Genomic DNA, 16,017 nt, shown 5'->3' with positions numbered 1-16,017 from the left:
ATTTACTGCCAACAATAACTGGTGAGAGTTTTAAAAAGTTGACTTGGGACAGAGCTTGGTGGATTTGTATCTTCGGCAGAGGATATATGCCATGTGTTTCGCTACCATTAATTCAACATAACCTTGGCTTTGATTTATCTCTAGAATCTTGACATGGAAAGGCCAGATCACCAGAGGTGGAGAGACATGAGATTGAGCGAGAAGGCGCCAACTGATGACACGTACGGGCGGTATGAACACGCACCAGCTAGTAGCATGTTACTTCCTCCGTCCACGAAAGAATGCAATTATAAGATCCATAACAATCAAATTAGTTCAACTTTAACCAGATTATAGTAAATACTATTAGCATTTATGTCTCCAAATAAATTTAATATGAAAATACATTATATAACTAATCTAATGATACTTGTTTTCTATCATGATTGTTAGTACTTTTTATATAAATTTAGTCAAAGTTTAAACTGTTTGATTTCTCGAAAAGTGAGAATTGCTTTATTTCGTAGACGGAATGAGTACTTCACCAAAAAAATCTTTCCATCTTAGGTGGTGTTTGGTTGCCCCTCCTAAATTTTAGTTGTTGTCCCATCGAATATTTAGACACATGCATGGAGTATTAAATATAGACTAATTATGAAACTAATTGCATAGTTTACGACTAATTTGTGAGATGAATCTTTTAAGCCTAATTAGTCCATGATCCGATAATGTGGTGCTACAGTAAACATGTGCTAATGACGGATTAATTAGTCTTAAAAATTCGTCTCGTGGAGTACTGACGGATTATGTAATTTGTTTTTATTATTAGTATCCGAACACCCCATATAACATCTTCCCAACGCACCTTCTCAATTTTAGTCACCGGATCCGAAACTTAGCGAGAAGGAGGGGTCAAGCGGCTAAACACATACAGCAGCAGGCATAGCCACATAGGAAAAGACGATTGACGGAGAGAGACGACATGCCGGGAACACCACCGCGCGCGGCTGTAGCCTGTAACTTCATTCTACAGTCCCTACTACGTGACGCTTGCTACTGCTTGTAGATGAAACAACTCGCTGTCCCTGAGTCCTGACTGCTCCTGCAGAGAGAGGCCGTCGACACTGATGGAAACCTCAAAAAATCCGTCCAGCTCCAAAGAAACGTCTGATGAAGAACAAGAAAAGATCACGCATCTGCATGTGATATGTAGTATGATGCCTGCACCTTATTGGTACGGATCTCCTCCTCCCTCCAGACCTCCTCGCATCGGTTGGTCCCTGTCTATTCGGACCGAGTATTCCCCCCAGGCAGCTGTCGTCCTGTGCGTGTAACAGCGGCAGCTACCAACAGCAGCGCACAGCTGAGCTGCTTCCTCTTTACTCTGACTTGACATGGGAACAAAGCCAGCCACCACCCACCAGCCACACACACACACACGCATATCATTCACTCCTGTATACCTTTCCTCCTCTCTTCATCCATCTCCTAATCCTACCCCAAATATCTATCTCAACCATGCATCTACCTGAGTTCATCTCCTCCTTCCCGTCGTCCGATCCATTGCTAGTAGCTAGCAGCTTAGCCTTAGCTAGGGTCTCTTGAGTCGTCTTGGCCTCAGGCCTCAGCAGCTTTCTTCTTCTTCTGTCTTTTGATTATTGATACACAGTAGAAATAAAGAAGCTAGCCAAAAGCCATGGATAGCTTCGGGGATCTTGGCGGAGGTGGGAGCAGTTCCTCCAAGGCTGCTTCCTTCTTGCAGCTTCCGCTGCCGGCATCAACGTCGTCAGCACAACAGATGTTTCCGCCGCCGGACGGGCAGCACCAGCATCACCACAGCTCACGCATCGCGTTGCAACAGTTACTGTCCGACCCGTCGGCAGCGCAGCAGCATAGCCATCAGAAGGACGCGGCAGCAATAGTACAGGGAGCGCCGCCGGCGGATGCGGATGCGGATGCCGACACCATCAAGGCCAAGATCATGTCGCACCCCCAGTACTCGGCTCTCATCGCCGCTTACTTGGACTGCCAAAAGGTTAGTACAAACCAGCATCCATGCACAGGACTTGTTTAATCAGGAACTCAGGATATGTATATATATATATAATAAAATCTTACTAGCTACTATATGTGATACGGATTCGATTATGTTGTCGATTGCATAGGTCGGCGCGCCGCCGGATGTGTCGGATAGGCTCTCGGCCATGGCGGCTAAGCTGGACGCACAGCCGGGGCCAAGCCGGTGGCGCGAGCCGACGACGCAGCCTGACCCGGAGCTCGACCAGTTCATGGTACCTACGGTGCTTTGATCCATCGATGGATTCGTCGCATGCTGCGATACTTCTTTGTGCATACATAGTATCCATCTCAAATAATCATCCGCATCACCTGCTTGTCACTCTGATGCAGGAGGCCTACTGCAACATGCTGGTCAAGTTCCAGGAGGAGATGGCGCGGCCGATCCAGGAAGCAACGGAGTTCTTCGAGAGCGTGGAGAGGCAGCTGCAGCTCGGCTCGATCTCCGGTAACTATTTCTCTATGGTTCGTTGCAGACAGGTAGCTTACCACATTGGCAAACGTTGTTGGGTTTATGCCATGCATGGAACTGAGCCAGCTTTTTTTTTCCCCGCTTTGGATTCGTGCTGCTGATACGGGTGATTTTTGTTGCTTTGTTTATTCGGGGAGAGGGGATAAGGTTTGCATGCATTGGTCCACTTGTTTGATGATTGAGGCATAACAGAGAGCACTTATCAGTAGTAGTATAGTGAGCATCACGAGGCCACTGTTAGCTCCAGGTTGCATGGCTCTCCAGTCTCCACCATGCAATATATTGAAGACAGCCTGTTAGCTTATTCGTATACAATCATAATTATAAGTTAGAATAGTATTTTTCTCTTACATCAAACCAATCAACAGTAAATAATTCAAACGTTTACGGCCGATCAGGCTGCTGACGTGCCATGGAATAACGCTGGGGCACAATTTTCAATCTTGGAGACCCGGCCTCTTCAGTTAGTACATGCACTGTTACTGACTAACCACATCAGATCAGAGTACGTTACTAGTTTCTCTATATTCAGCCATCACTGTTTCTTACTTTTATTTACCACCCACACACGTCTTGTATGTCTTTGACTGTGTGTTGTACTCGTATATACCTTTGTGTGTAGCTAGTAAGAAAGAGAGATTCATACAAGCAAAGTACTATACCTAAGCTCGTTTAGTAGGCATATACAGTTAGCGGTTGGCGGTGGATGAGCGGTGCAACCTGTTGTTATTATGGGTCGCCAAATAATAGTGTCCAAACTAAATAGCAGCTTCAGTACTGTTGGAGATAGATAAATGTACTGTTGCTACACTGTTTGCTTTGTCTCTTGATCTACTCCTACAGTAGGGTAAAAGGACCCAAGCTATGACACACTTGAGTACTTGTCATATGGTTGCTTGCGTCCTTCCTAGTCATTGGTAGCGCCGCTCTTTCTTGATGTGTCAATAACCATCTGGTCATGTAGTACTATAGTATGATACATACAATAACAGTAGTAGTAATAGTAATAAAATTAAGGAACCCGGAGGTTAATTACACGAAGATGTAATGATAAGTTGATTTACCTTGAATTATAATTTTATAATATTCTAGAACAGCTATGTTTGATATATACATGATACATAAATTAGTTGTAAAGTTCATTCAAAATGACATTTTTTGTAATTGACAAAAAATGACATTTTTTGTGACCATAGTGTGTTTACATGAAGAGACAGTGGTAGTTATGCATTAGAAAAAAAGAATCCTATTCGATTTGTTTTGCTTCTACACATGCCTGTGTACTTCGGAGGATATATATTATTGTTTGCAACTGCCCGCACTCTGACATGGTTTTATGCTTGCCGATGGATAATTTTTTTAGAGTTCAAGGGCATGACGCCCCGGCCTTTCAATTAATATCAAAAGATCAAGTATGTTACAGCACAATATAGGAACAAAGAGTTTCCAGCTCCAGCCGGCAGCAGGAATAGATCACCGAGAAAAACAGCAGAAGCTTAAAAGAGCCACCAGGTCTAACGCCAGAAAAACTAAAACAGAAACTAACAAGTTGAACTCGTTGAAGACCTCGTCCAGCGCCCCCCACCAAGACATTTCCGGGGCCTTCTTCATGACAGAAAGATCATTAGAAGTGTAGACTCCTCCCTCTGGACCTGCCAGCACCCAAGCCTCGGTAAAACTTCAGGCAGCGCCCCTGGGGATATCTGGGAGCCATAGCACCATCTTGGCCGCAATCTTCAAGTTCCTCAGAACGCCACTTAGTATATCCCTTTTCTCCACACGACACAGAACTGTCCAGTTTCGTAACAGTGCATGAATCTTGTAGATAAGCACCTCCATACTTTTCCAGCCAGTTCTCTGTGAAAGCAAAACTCATTCCTGAGTTTCCAAATCGACCAGAGATAACAGCAGAGAGGTTAGAATATTAACAAGACCATTTCTTTTGTTACTAAGCCAAAACTTTCCTATGTTAACCATATTATCACCTACTGTAACTCCTAAGATCTCAGAAATCACACCTTTTAGCAACTGCACAATAAAAAAACAGGTGTTGACTAGTTTCTTTCTCATTACAGAACAGACAAGATTCATCTTCTACTTTTCTTCTCTTAGCCAGATTATCTCTGGCAAGAACTCTCTTTTTAACCAGCAACCACAAAAACATATGGACTCTAGGAGGGACTTTAATGCTCCATACAGCCGAAACATGAACCATTTTAATACCCCTAAAGTTAATAATTGTACAAAGACTGAAGAATAAGTGCCTTTGGCAGTAAATTGCCACATCATTTCATCATCGTCTACAGAGAACTGAAAAGTGGACAAAAGGCTCTACTACTTCTAACCAGGACTGATACAGAGCTTCATTCAAATTTCTTCTAGATGGATAATTTCTTAAAATAAATGGCTTTGTTATAGTGTATGCAGTATCATGCATGTTTTCTGGAGCACTTTTGTAGTATCATGTTGTTTTTGGATCATTCAACTTTTAGTCATGACGAGATTAGATCTATTGTAGTATTATATATGTAGATAAAAAAAACGTGCATGCACATAATTTCGCAGCTCATATCCACACAGGGCAAAATAGCAAGTGTGTCTGAATAACCTGTACGTATCGTTGTATGTAGTACGATGTACTACAGGCCTACAGCCCTTCCCAGATCTCAATTCTCATTACTTGCTTGCCCCCAAATCAAATATGGAACAAATCTACATTGGTCTTGTTCGCTTATGCTGAAATTTAGCTTATACTATATTTATGCTGAAATGTTATGAGAAGAAAATACTGTTTCAAATTGAAAAGTAGCTCAAGCGAACAGGCTATTATGTTTTTGCATGCTGCGTGGAAACTGAATGGCAATTGGGCCATGGCTGCATGATGCCCAAACATGCGTCAGAACATATGTACATATCCAACATTAATTATATTAGTTGCATTGCATCGCCTTCCCGCTGAATTTATTATCTGCATATGGACGAAACGGAACAGTCTGCGCTTGTGTGTATGATTGCTTGATCCACAGTGAATGGCTCATAATAAGAGAAAAAACACCTGGAATCAATTAACTGTTTTTTTTACAACGATGGCACACCTAAGAGTCAATAATAGAGCCAAGTGCTTGGCTATAAGCCAAGTCATAAAATCAAGCTATACAATAGTTATCTTTTATTTGTCTCTAAAAAAGTTTTTTTATTATTATGTGATACTATGTCTTACTTTCTCTTTCATATTCCTCCTCACATACACTTTTATTTAGGCCCATATATGCCTATGCTTTCGTGCCTAGCTTGTTGCTTGCATAAAAGCCAAGCTCTTTTCTCTCTCCTCCACATCAGCAAAAATACTGATTAGCTTGGCTATAAATCCATTATTGTACCTGCTCTAATGACCCTACCAAAGGACGTGCACTTCCTTTGTACAATCGGCCTGTTCGCTAGTTGGTTTCTGGGCTGGTTGGTGCTGATTTATTGTAAGAGAAAAACACTGTTGGCTGGCTGGTTTGGGCTGGCTGAAACCAACAAGCGAACAGGCTGAATATAATAACTAGGATACCCGTGCATTGCATGCATGAGCTGGACCTGCATGTTATTGTATCAGTTCGGGTCAAAACTGGGCAAGCTAATGGTATAATGATTAATCCAATAAGAAAACTAATGGAGTACCAGACTGGTTTATAAGATGATGGAACGGACAAGCAAAAAGCATGATGTAAATTAAGGCCCTGTTCAGCTTACCCCATATTCAGCTTGTTCGGCTTATTTTTTCAGTCAGAACAGTGTTTTTGTCTCATAACAATTCAGCCAGAAAAGTATTTTCATCCAGTTTCAGCTAAGTTTCAGACCAGCGAACGAGGCCTTAAATGCCTTGTATTTTGATAGACTAAAAATAGTAATTGCACCTAGCAGGGATGATGTCGACTGTTTTAGCCATTGGTGGGGATGAAGTGGATTTTTTGCATGAAGATATCGAAGGGGGCTAGTGGCAGATGATGTGGCATTAATGAGGAATGATGTGGATAGATTACATGTTGACATTGAAAGTTAGTGTTGGTTTGCTTTTATAATAGATATAGGATAGAATGCATATTTTGACAAATTGAAATTAGTAATTAATTGTACCTAGTGCGGATGGTGTGGATAGTTTGAGCATTTTTGTGTGTGTGTGGGGGGGGGGGGGGGGGTGGAGTGGGTTTCTTGCATGAAGAGATTGAAAGTTAGTGGAAGATAATGTGGCATTTAGTAGAAAATGATATGGATATCTTGCATGTTTAAACTGAAAGTTAGTTGAATTTGCTTTTATAAGAATGATTATAGTATAATTTTTTTGATAAAGAATGCGTAAATTTATATGTTATCATTATTAAGGCCCCAACTAGCTAGTGATGTTAAAACCAGTACATATCATGTAAAATCTTTCATAGGCTAATGGTTTATCCATATATATATATATATATATATATATATATATATATATATATATATATATATTGGCTAATAATTGTTAACTGGTGAGTTGCTATGAATCAACCCTCATCCTAAAAGCATTATTCGAAACAAAAAATCAAAATATTGATTGTTATTAACATTGTGCCATTACCTTGTGAAAGTTGGAGTATAAATAACACTAACATTGGATGATTTGTATTAAGTCTCGTAGGCTATTTATATAAAGCACAAGGTGGCTTGATCTTGAGCAATTTTAGAGATACAGATGGAAACCAAGCCTATCCTACTATATCAATTGGATCCTTCTGAATCCATGCCATATACTCTAGCATTCCCTCCTCCCCCGTTGTCATAGTGCGAGCAACACAGACGCTTAGAACGGAGTGAAAACCGACAGGTAGACGATAGCCCTTTTGTTGTCGAGGTAGCAGAGAACAGTGCATTGTGGACATCGTCATGGAGGAGAGAGTTGCAGGTCCAAGCCACCAACACTAGCATACTCATGCACATAATTAGTTTAGTCTGGTCGAGCGCCTTGACTAGCAGTGGGGTAATCTTAATGGGACAACTATGGTAGCTAGAGAGTGGGAATGAGCTAACTCAAATCAATAACTTGCGCGATGAAGAGGACTACTAGCAGCACGAAGCATGGCTATTGCCCAGTTGGGCAGCTATCCTGTTGATAATGGCATGGTCACATGCAGCTATCATGTTGATAATATGGCATGGTCACATGCGTTGGCTCTCGGAGGTGCGATGGTTCATAGTCGTGGATGACAACAGACCAGCAGGAAGATGATCTAGTGTGACGATGATCGAGTAGATGGGCTCTCGGATTGGTACAAAGGATGTAGCGTTGTTGACGAGGGTCAAGCCGTGTCATTGTCGAGAGGGGAAGCCTAAAATGAGGGCGTCAATGATCAGCAGTGTGATGCAACCCAATCTGTGATTGAGAAAATAGAGAAAATCCCATCTAAAAAAGATCATGAAAAACTCCAGGCCGAACAATAGTCGTAACATGAACACTAAACTATGGGTTGTAGACCCTGGGAGAGTGATGTGATCACCTTTTCGAGGGCTGATGCAGCGGAAGCTACCGAGGCAACGGCTTAGGAACATCGCCGGTTCTATGCCATGTGAGGATATGAATCATGCAAATATTAGATGATTTGTATCAAATATTCCATGATTATTATTAAGTTTCATAGGTTGTTTATATAGATTACACAGTTGCTCAAAGAGAAGTGTTTAAATTGATTTCTCACTTCAATACACACAGCAACGAAAAGCAAACCAAATTACTGAATTAGGACATCAATATGCACCACAAAACATAACACAGTCACACCACCACCTTGCACCGTTGCCACTTCTAGGCAAAAGATCAACACACAGCGTCGGTGGCCTTCATATTGCACCATCGTCATCGGACTATAGGAAACCAACATGTCGATAAGAATTCATTAGCACTTGTGTCGTGATTGACGATGTATCCCCAAGCTAACCACTACTTTGCATGGCTAGCTGCCATAGTCTGCTATAAAGAGTAGTCATTACAACGTCGTAGCTGTTGTAGAACGCCACATGCCTTCAAGACGGTATGCAATGTCTTCCTCTGGACACCACCATGTCGCCACGTCCTCCAAGATTAGCTAGGCTACCAACATAACTGCAATGACAACACTGCAACAAACTCAACAAAGCCGCAAGCACCAAGGCACCGATGTTCTCAACTCACACGACATATATAGTTTTCGAGCACTAGTCGTGGCTCTGCATCTTTAGAAATCGAGAAGAAGCATACCACACCATGTTGAATAGGCCACCGCTATCGTGTCATTGTAGCACCGCATACACATCGACCGCTGAAACACTACACAAGATCTTATCTTAATTGCATGGCACGTGGACACGCCTCACCACATCCACTACTAGACTCCAAGCATCTCACTCTTCGCCTTGACGACACAACACATGGTGGCCTTGCAGCATCCACTGCTAGACTCCACACCAAGGATCTTGGCCTTGCCTTGCCCTCGCCACGAGGGGCACACAGTGCCACCACACATCCCTGTGAACTTTCTTCAGCATTGATGCCGCTGAGAACTTGGTTGCACCACACACACACATTCCCTACTAAACCATGCCGACAATGATGTATGTCCTTGAATTTGTCACCTTCAGCTAGCCATCTGCTGATCATATCACGCCACCCCACACCATCCGCCTTCTTGCTAGATTAATGTACATCTTCTGACAAGGACACTGAAATTAAGTTGTTGGTTTAGAGGAAATTTAATTGACTTTCATTTCAACTGTATAATGTAACTCTAGATCAAATATTTATGGGTGAATTGACCTCTCTTAGCTAGCGGACACTAAAAATAATCAGATTTACTAAAAGATACTATGTTTTTTTGCAAAATTTGCTGGCGGACACTGCACCTATTAAAATATTCATTTTTGACTTTGGAGGAGAGAGAAGAGTGATGAAATGTCATTTTTGCCCCTGCCTTCTTCTTCTTCCCTCTCCCTTTTCTTCTCTCCCATGCACAGGTAGCATGCCAGCAGCCGCTCCAGTTCCTCCGGCCTTGGTGGCGCATCGGGCAGGAGCATCCCGCAACGGCTGCTCGCCGGTCCTCGGCCAGGGCAGTGCTCCGGCGAACGGGGTGCGCGGACGCGCGGGGCGCGCGGGCGGAGGCGCGGCCATGGTGGACGGCGGAGGCCAGGGCGGCGCGCAGACGCGCGGGTGGAGGACGAGCACGAGGCGCGCGAGCGGAGGCACGGCCATGGCGGACGGCGGAGGCCAGGGCGGCGCGAGACACTCGGGCGAAGGCCAGGGCGGAGGCACGGCCATGGCGGACGGCGGAGGCCAGGGCGGCACGTGGACGCGAGGGAGGAGGACGAGCGCGAGACGCGCGGGCGGAGGCCAGGGCGGCGCGCGGACGACGGAGGCCAGGGTGGCGCGCGGACGCGCCGTTGTGACCTTGCCGTGGACGAGGCCATGGCGGACGACCGCCCCTGTTGGCACTGGGCGCTGCCTAGGTCGCCGTAGGTAACCAGCCCCTTACTGGCCTGCTTGACCGGCCAGTGAACGACCAGAGGTTGAAGAAGACCAGGGCAGTTTAGACATTTCCCCCACCTTCTCTCTCCCCTAAACTGAAAAATGAATAAAATAATCGGTGCGGTGTCTTCCGGCAAAGTACCACGAATTTGTAATGTATGCCAACAAATTTTGACTTTGACGGTGTTCACTGGCCAATTACGTGTTTCTCCAGTGTCCCACAACCAATTTTCCCAATATTTATTCATGCTTTCAAGCGATTGAAATTGACCTTCTTATAGTCGTCAAAGATAAACACAACTGGTGAGGTTGGCTTGGAATTTAGGATTTGTCCTCGATTAGTTTTCGTTTTTGTTCCACCATATAAATCCAGAGAGTTTATTCTTGGTACCAATTATTTGTTGTCTAATTGATTTACAAGATTCAAACATCTGAATTAAAATTCCTTATGTTTGGGGCCTGCGATACTATAATAGTATCCTTACATGTGGAATTTCTTATTAAGGTTCTCTTCCCTGCCGAGAGGGCATGTTTAGTTGAAGCCCTTGACTTGGGAGGTCTGCCCTGGACTTTTTTTTATTAAGGTTCTCTTTCGTATAGAGAGCGTGTTTGGTTGAAGCCCTTGACTTGAGCTCTGCCAGGCAGCCACATTCGATCCAATCGAACGCCTGGCCCAGGCAAGTTTCCAAGGTAGAACCAGAGATAAATCGTTTTCAAGCGCCTGGCCTTGATGCCTGGCTCATGGAGTTTCTAAGGTGGGAAACAAATAAGCGCAGACTGCCCTGTTACTGCCCTGTTCAAAGTTAGAACACGGTGTCATAGGCGCTAGAGCTACAACAATCCTATTCCTAGTAGCGGTATTATTTCGGCCCCGTTCGCTTCGCTGAAAAAACAAGCCGAAACCTGGTTCCGGCTGATTTGTTGTGAGAGAAAAATACTGTTCCGGCTGAAAAAACAAGCTAAAAAGTACGGATTATAAGAGAAGCGAACAGGACCGAAAAGTACGGATTTTTCTCTCACAACAAATCAGCCGGAACCGGGTTTCGACTTGTGTTTTTCTCTCACAACAAATCAGCCGAAATTAATGGGGAGGTTTTTTATTGTAATTCGGGTGGCCCTTTGGTTACCACACAAACGTTGTCAGAAGTGATCTAGCTAATCTGTAGTATCTTTGGAACCAATAATTAAAGTGTGATGACAAGCAAACTTTAACCAACTTTGTTGGTTGCTGATCATCATCTTGACCTGCAGACAGTAACTGTGAGGTGGCCTGGTCGTCCGAGGATGAGCAGGACGCGAGCTGTCCTGAAGAGATCGATCCCTGCGCCGAGGACAAGGAGCTCAAGCACCAGCTTCTGAGGAAGTACGGCGGCTACCTGGGCGGCCTTCGCCAGGAGTTCTCCAAGAGGAAGAAGAAAGGGAAGCTCCCCAAGGAGGCGAGGCAGAAGCTGTTGCACTGGTGGGAGCTGCACTACAAGTGGCCCTATCCTTCTGTAAGCTAGACCCTATATATCCATCCATGCATTACTAATTCAAGCTCTTCTTGTATGGCAACTACTGTGTTGCCAAAGAAAAACTGAAGCTTTTGATGCATGACTGTTGCGAGTACGTACTCATCTATATATCGTCAGGAGACGGAGAAGATGGCGCTGGCAGAGACGACAGGGCTGGACCAGAAGCAGATCAACAACTGGTTCATCAACCAGCGGAAGCGGCACTGGAAGCCGGCGTCGGAGGACATGCCGTTGGCGATGATGGAGGGCGGGTTCCACGTCCCGCAGGGCACCGCGGCGCTGTACATGGACAGCAGGCCGCCCCTGTTCATGGCGGACGGCGGCATGTACCGGCTGAGGTCGTGAGGTCCGGGACTCATCAGCTCGTACGTGTGTGTCTGGTGCGTGTCTCCCATGCGTAGGTGTGCTCGATCGGATCGACGTCCGGCAAAGTTGCTGGCCAGCCAGTGGTGCATGTTTATTTTGGGGTTACCGTACGTGGAGGGTGAACTCCGATCCATGGCAGCTAGCGGCATGCATTGTAAAAGCTTAAAGTATAGCCGGCTGTTCGGCTGGCCAGCCACCTCACGAATCATTGTTCACGTGAACAGTGATTTCAGCCAGAACAGTATTTTTCTCTCGCAACAATCAGCTGGAATAGTGTTTTGTTTTATTTTTCAGTCCTGCCAAACAGTATTTTATCTTATTTTTCAGTCCCAGTACCATGGTGGTTGTTGATGTAGTAATGATTGAACTGACAGTGGCCATTTGCTGCTATTCGGCCGTAAATGTACAGTTTCGGTTTGGTGACACGTTTTGCTCGATCTGTAGTAGTTCTGCAAAGTAGGCATCATGTTTTTCTTCTTTTTATTTTCTCTAATAAATACGAGTGATAATAAACCTCTACGCATTGGTATATTCTCAGCTTGTGCCCTGCTGCAGGTAAACTGGAGGAGAGGGATGGAACGGTACGTTTGTATAACTGTTAGTCTGTTACCCAGATGAGATCCAGATGGACCGACCATTTCGATCGTTGCGCAACACAGGTGCCATGCCATATTCTACCTGCACGTTGCTCTTGGCAAATTCTGTGCTGCGATTGCCGCCCGCGTCCTGTCATCCTGTGCGACTCACGTGGTGCCCGTGTGCAACCAATCCGCACCGAGCACGGAGCTAAGCTGCCCGTACGTGGGTGGTACGCCTGTGCCCTTCACAGCGCGGCGGAACAGGCGAACAACAGCCAGCAGCGCCTGACCATGATGACCGATCCATGCATGCATCTCGCGTCAGCATGAGCTGAACAAACCCAGCCCCAGGGTGAGTCACCAAGGGCGTTTTATGCCGGGCACTGTGGCGCGGACAGTGGCCGCCGCGGCAAAGACGGCCAACGAACTCGGCAGCGCTGTTATGACGCGGCCCGGACCGCGCGGCGCCGGAGCGGGGCAACCCTGTAGGCTGTGGCTGCGTCCGGACGACGTCAGGCGTGTACTTTAATTTCAACTGTAGATGCGCGGCAGGCCGGACGCCCCTGTGACAACAGCGTTGGAGCTGCAGCTGCTGTGTGCCCCCGTAGGGGTCACGACACTACTCACGGGCGGAGGAACGGGAACGTACATGACGTTGGTCGTCCGCTCCTTGAGCGCCGGATGACATGCGCAGCTGCCGTGTCTCACAGTCTTAGTGTGACAGACTGACAGTCTCTGTGTGGTTGTGCCGTAGGAATTGGAAAATACAGCAATTGAGAGTATATATTTATAGAGCTATAGATGGCTAAATATTTAAACAACCCTAGGCCCATCAACCAACCCATGGTCTCTTGATTTGGCCTGGCCTAGGCACGGCCCAGACACTGCTGGATGCATGGTATGCCGGTGCCGGGCCAGCCTTTTCTCTGTGTCTGGGCTGATTTCTCAGCACGACGAGTCAGCCTACCTAGTATGATTAACAGCAGGCTCAACATGGCCCCTTACACCCTACACTATAATCCCTCGTCGAGGCGCCTCTTAACCCTAGGCTCCTCTATGCCTCGCTCCCGCACCATGTTCTCTGCTCCTTGTTGTGTCTTGGTCGTCACTCTCTCATCTCTCTCCTATGCCAACGGTGGCCCAAAGTGCTTGTTTATGTTCTCATCTTTATCCATCTCCTCTCCTTTGTGTCCCTCTACTTGCCCCTCTTTTTCGGCTCCTTGTAATGTCAGGCAGTGATCCATGAGCTAATAGCTAGATCCGTCCCCCTAATCCTAGTCTCCCTCTCCTCCTAGGTCCATAGATATTGGTCTTCAACGGCATCTCTGCTGCTCTCTTCTCCTAAATCCATGGATACTACATTAACAACTCAAAAAGGGAAAAAAATCTTGTAGTGAGCCAAATTTTCAGCCTGTTCGTTTGGCTGTGGCTTATCGTAAACGATCGTAAATTTCTAGCTGGAACAGTATTTTTCTCTCACACAAACCAGCCAACAGTACTTCTTCACGAACCAGCAACGATACGAACCAGCCAACTGAACAGGCTGTTTGTGTGTGAAAGGCCTTCGTCGTCCATCTAAGCCACGGCTACACAAACTAAAATGCGATAGCTAATTTAGGCCAAACATACTTATCTAGGTCTAGGTGCACGTACCATCTACTTGTGATCTACTCAAGCTAAACGGTTTTACTTTTATGGAGCTAACATTTTCTGACGAAGTGTTGAAAAGATCCCTAGATATAGGATGGGTGTGCAAACTGAGTAGCACATAAATCCATATATATAGCCTTAATTTTATATAAGTGGGTTGGTAGGCTAACCCACTTATATGCCTAATGAAGGAGGCTCGTCGATCCTTACTAGCCACCACCACATAGTCACAACACACAGCATCAGCACGTTAGGGAACGTCAGACCACTAACCAAACATGACCTAACTTCTGGCGTGAAATATATGAGGCATCTCTCGCAAAGAAAAGAAAAGCAGCCCATAATAATAAAACATTACATAATTCATAAACGCTAACTATTCCATAGAATTCTGCTGGACCAAAATACCTCTACCACTTACTAGCTAGCCGAACGGAGCCATTTGAACACAGCATCAGCAGGTAATCAAAACAGCCTAGCATAAGTTTTATCCAGCTGGACCACTCGATTAGGGATGTCGAGCCCAAACCAATTGTGTGACTAGTGCAAAAGGCACTGCGTCCCAAACTGGTAGCGAGCGAGCGAGCAGCCCTACAAGGCTAGAGAGATCCGGCCAGGGGAAACATTGGGTGGTATTAGGCCCAACACAGATGCGATCCGTATGCGGCCCACTCCAGCCACAGGAGTAGTCAAATTGATCCGCGGATGGAGCCTGAATTTTTTACTTTTTAGCCCTTTTTTAAAAATTTCTCACAAATAGACCCTTAGCGGAAAGAATTCAGAAAATAGACCCTAGCTCGGCGCCATTGATATTGTCGCCAAGTTCAGAGCTGGGGCGAACTTACATGGGAAGAAGCTCGGCGCCCCGAGCATGCAGTCTCGCGCCGAGCGGTGGAAAACTCAAAAGCGCCACGACGTTGGTCCTGCCGGCTGCCGAGTCCGCGGGTGTGCGGTTAACCGCGCGTGCACAGCGCTGACTCCACCGCCGCCGGTCCGCGGTCCTTTCTCTCGATCGCGGACGGACGAGCAGTGCGGTTGAGGCCCAAGAAGTTAGCCAGAGCAGAAGTGGGCCGCAGCCCACGGGCTTGGAGGCTGCTGCGATGCGACGCGACCAACCAAAGGACCCGCATCCACCAAAGCCGGTGGCCGCGCGCTGCTGCTCCCTGCTCGTGCTCGTGCGTGGAGGTCGACCTCGGAACAGGAGCGTGAATGTGATGGCACGGTGCGGTGCCTGCACGGTGCGTGGAATCTCCGTGGAAACGTCAGGTTTCCCCGTCAATATTGTTCAATACACGCTAGTGCTGCGCCCGTTCACTCCGCTCCCACTGCTGTCATCGCCACCATCGGGGCCGGGGTTGCCACTGTCGATCTTGTGCACGAACCGGCTACAGAAAGGGCAGGCAGCTAGCTGTATGCTAGTTGCAAATCGCTGTACCCGGCGCCTCTATATTCACGAGATTCAACACCAAGCTCGTACCAACTGCAAACACGAAACCGCACGAGCGACGTACACCCGTCCGTGCCTGTTGTGACTTCTGAACCTCATCACAGTTCACAGCGAGCCGCCATCCGAATCTACCGCGGGGTAAAAAGCATTGCGAAACACCGACCAGCTACGTACGCACGCTCGCGTGCGGCGTGCCACGCCAAGGGAGTCAGGGGCACAGGGCAACAGCTACAGCCGCGTACGTACCACATGATTGCGACCGAAAAGCTGTAGCTAGGCTCCAAATGCACGCATCAAGAGGCGGGTGCGGCGTGCAATCAGCATCAGGCCAGGCGGCAGAGGCAGAGGCAGCCAGGGCCAGCCAGCGTCGTCACATTGGAGCCGGCGGCGGTGGAGTCAGCGCTGTGCACGCGCGGTTAACC

At 46.5% G+C, this 16,017-nt stretch overlaps 1 protein-coding gene across 2 annotated transcripts; it reads left to right on the top strand.

Moving 5' to 3' along the window:
* The first annotated feature begins 1,457 nt into the window (after nucleotides 1-1,457).
* On the top strand, nucleotides 1,458-12,395 carry LOC136537945 (homeobox protein knotted-1-like 12). Of its 2 annotated transcripts, none has more exons than XM_066529922.1 (5): nucleotides 1,458-2,014; nucleotides 2,145-2,270; nucleotides 2,389-2,503; nucleotides 11,292-11,533; nucleotides 11,684-12,395. In XM_066529922.1, the coding sequence occupies exons 1-5, from the start codon at nucleotides 1,676-1,678 to the stop codon at nucleotides 11,897-11,899; spliced, it is 1,038 nt and encodes a 345-aa protein (XP_066386019.1). In that variant the 5' UTR covers nucleotides 1,458-1,675; the 3' UTR covers nucleotides 11,900-12,395. The 2 variants fall into 2 exon arrangements, with proteins under 2 accessions (XP_066386019.1, XP_066386018.1); XM_066529921.1 differs by having other exon boundaries at nucleotides 1,459-2,014; nucleotides 11,672-12,395.
* The last annotated feature ends 3,622 nt before the right edge of the window (nucleotides 12,396-16,017 follow it).

This window comes from Miscanthus floridulus, chromosome 2 (genome assembly GCF_019320115.1).
Source record: "Miscanthus floridulus cultivar M001 chromosome 2, ASM1932011v1, whole genome shotgun sequence".
NCBI classification, from domain to species: Eukaryota; Viridiplantae; Streptophyta; class Magnoliopsida; order Poales; family Poaceae; genus Miscanthus; species Miscanthus floridulus.
The sequence above is the reverse complement of the archived record's forward strand: the minus strand, read 5'-3'. Positions and strand labels throughout refer to the sequence as shown.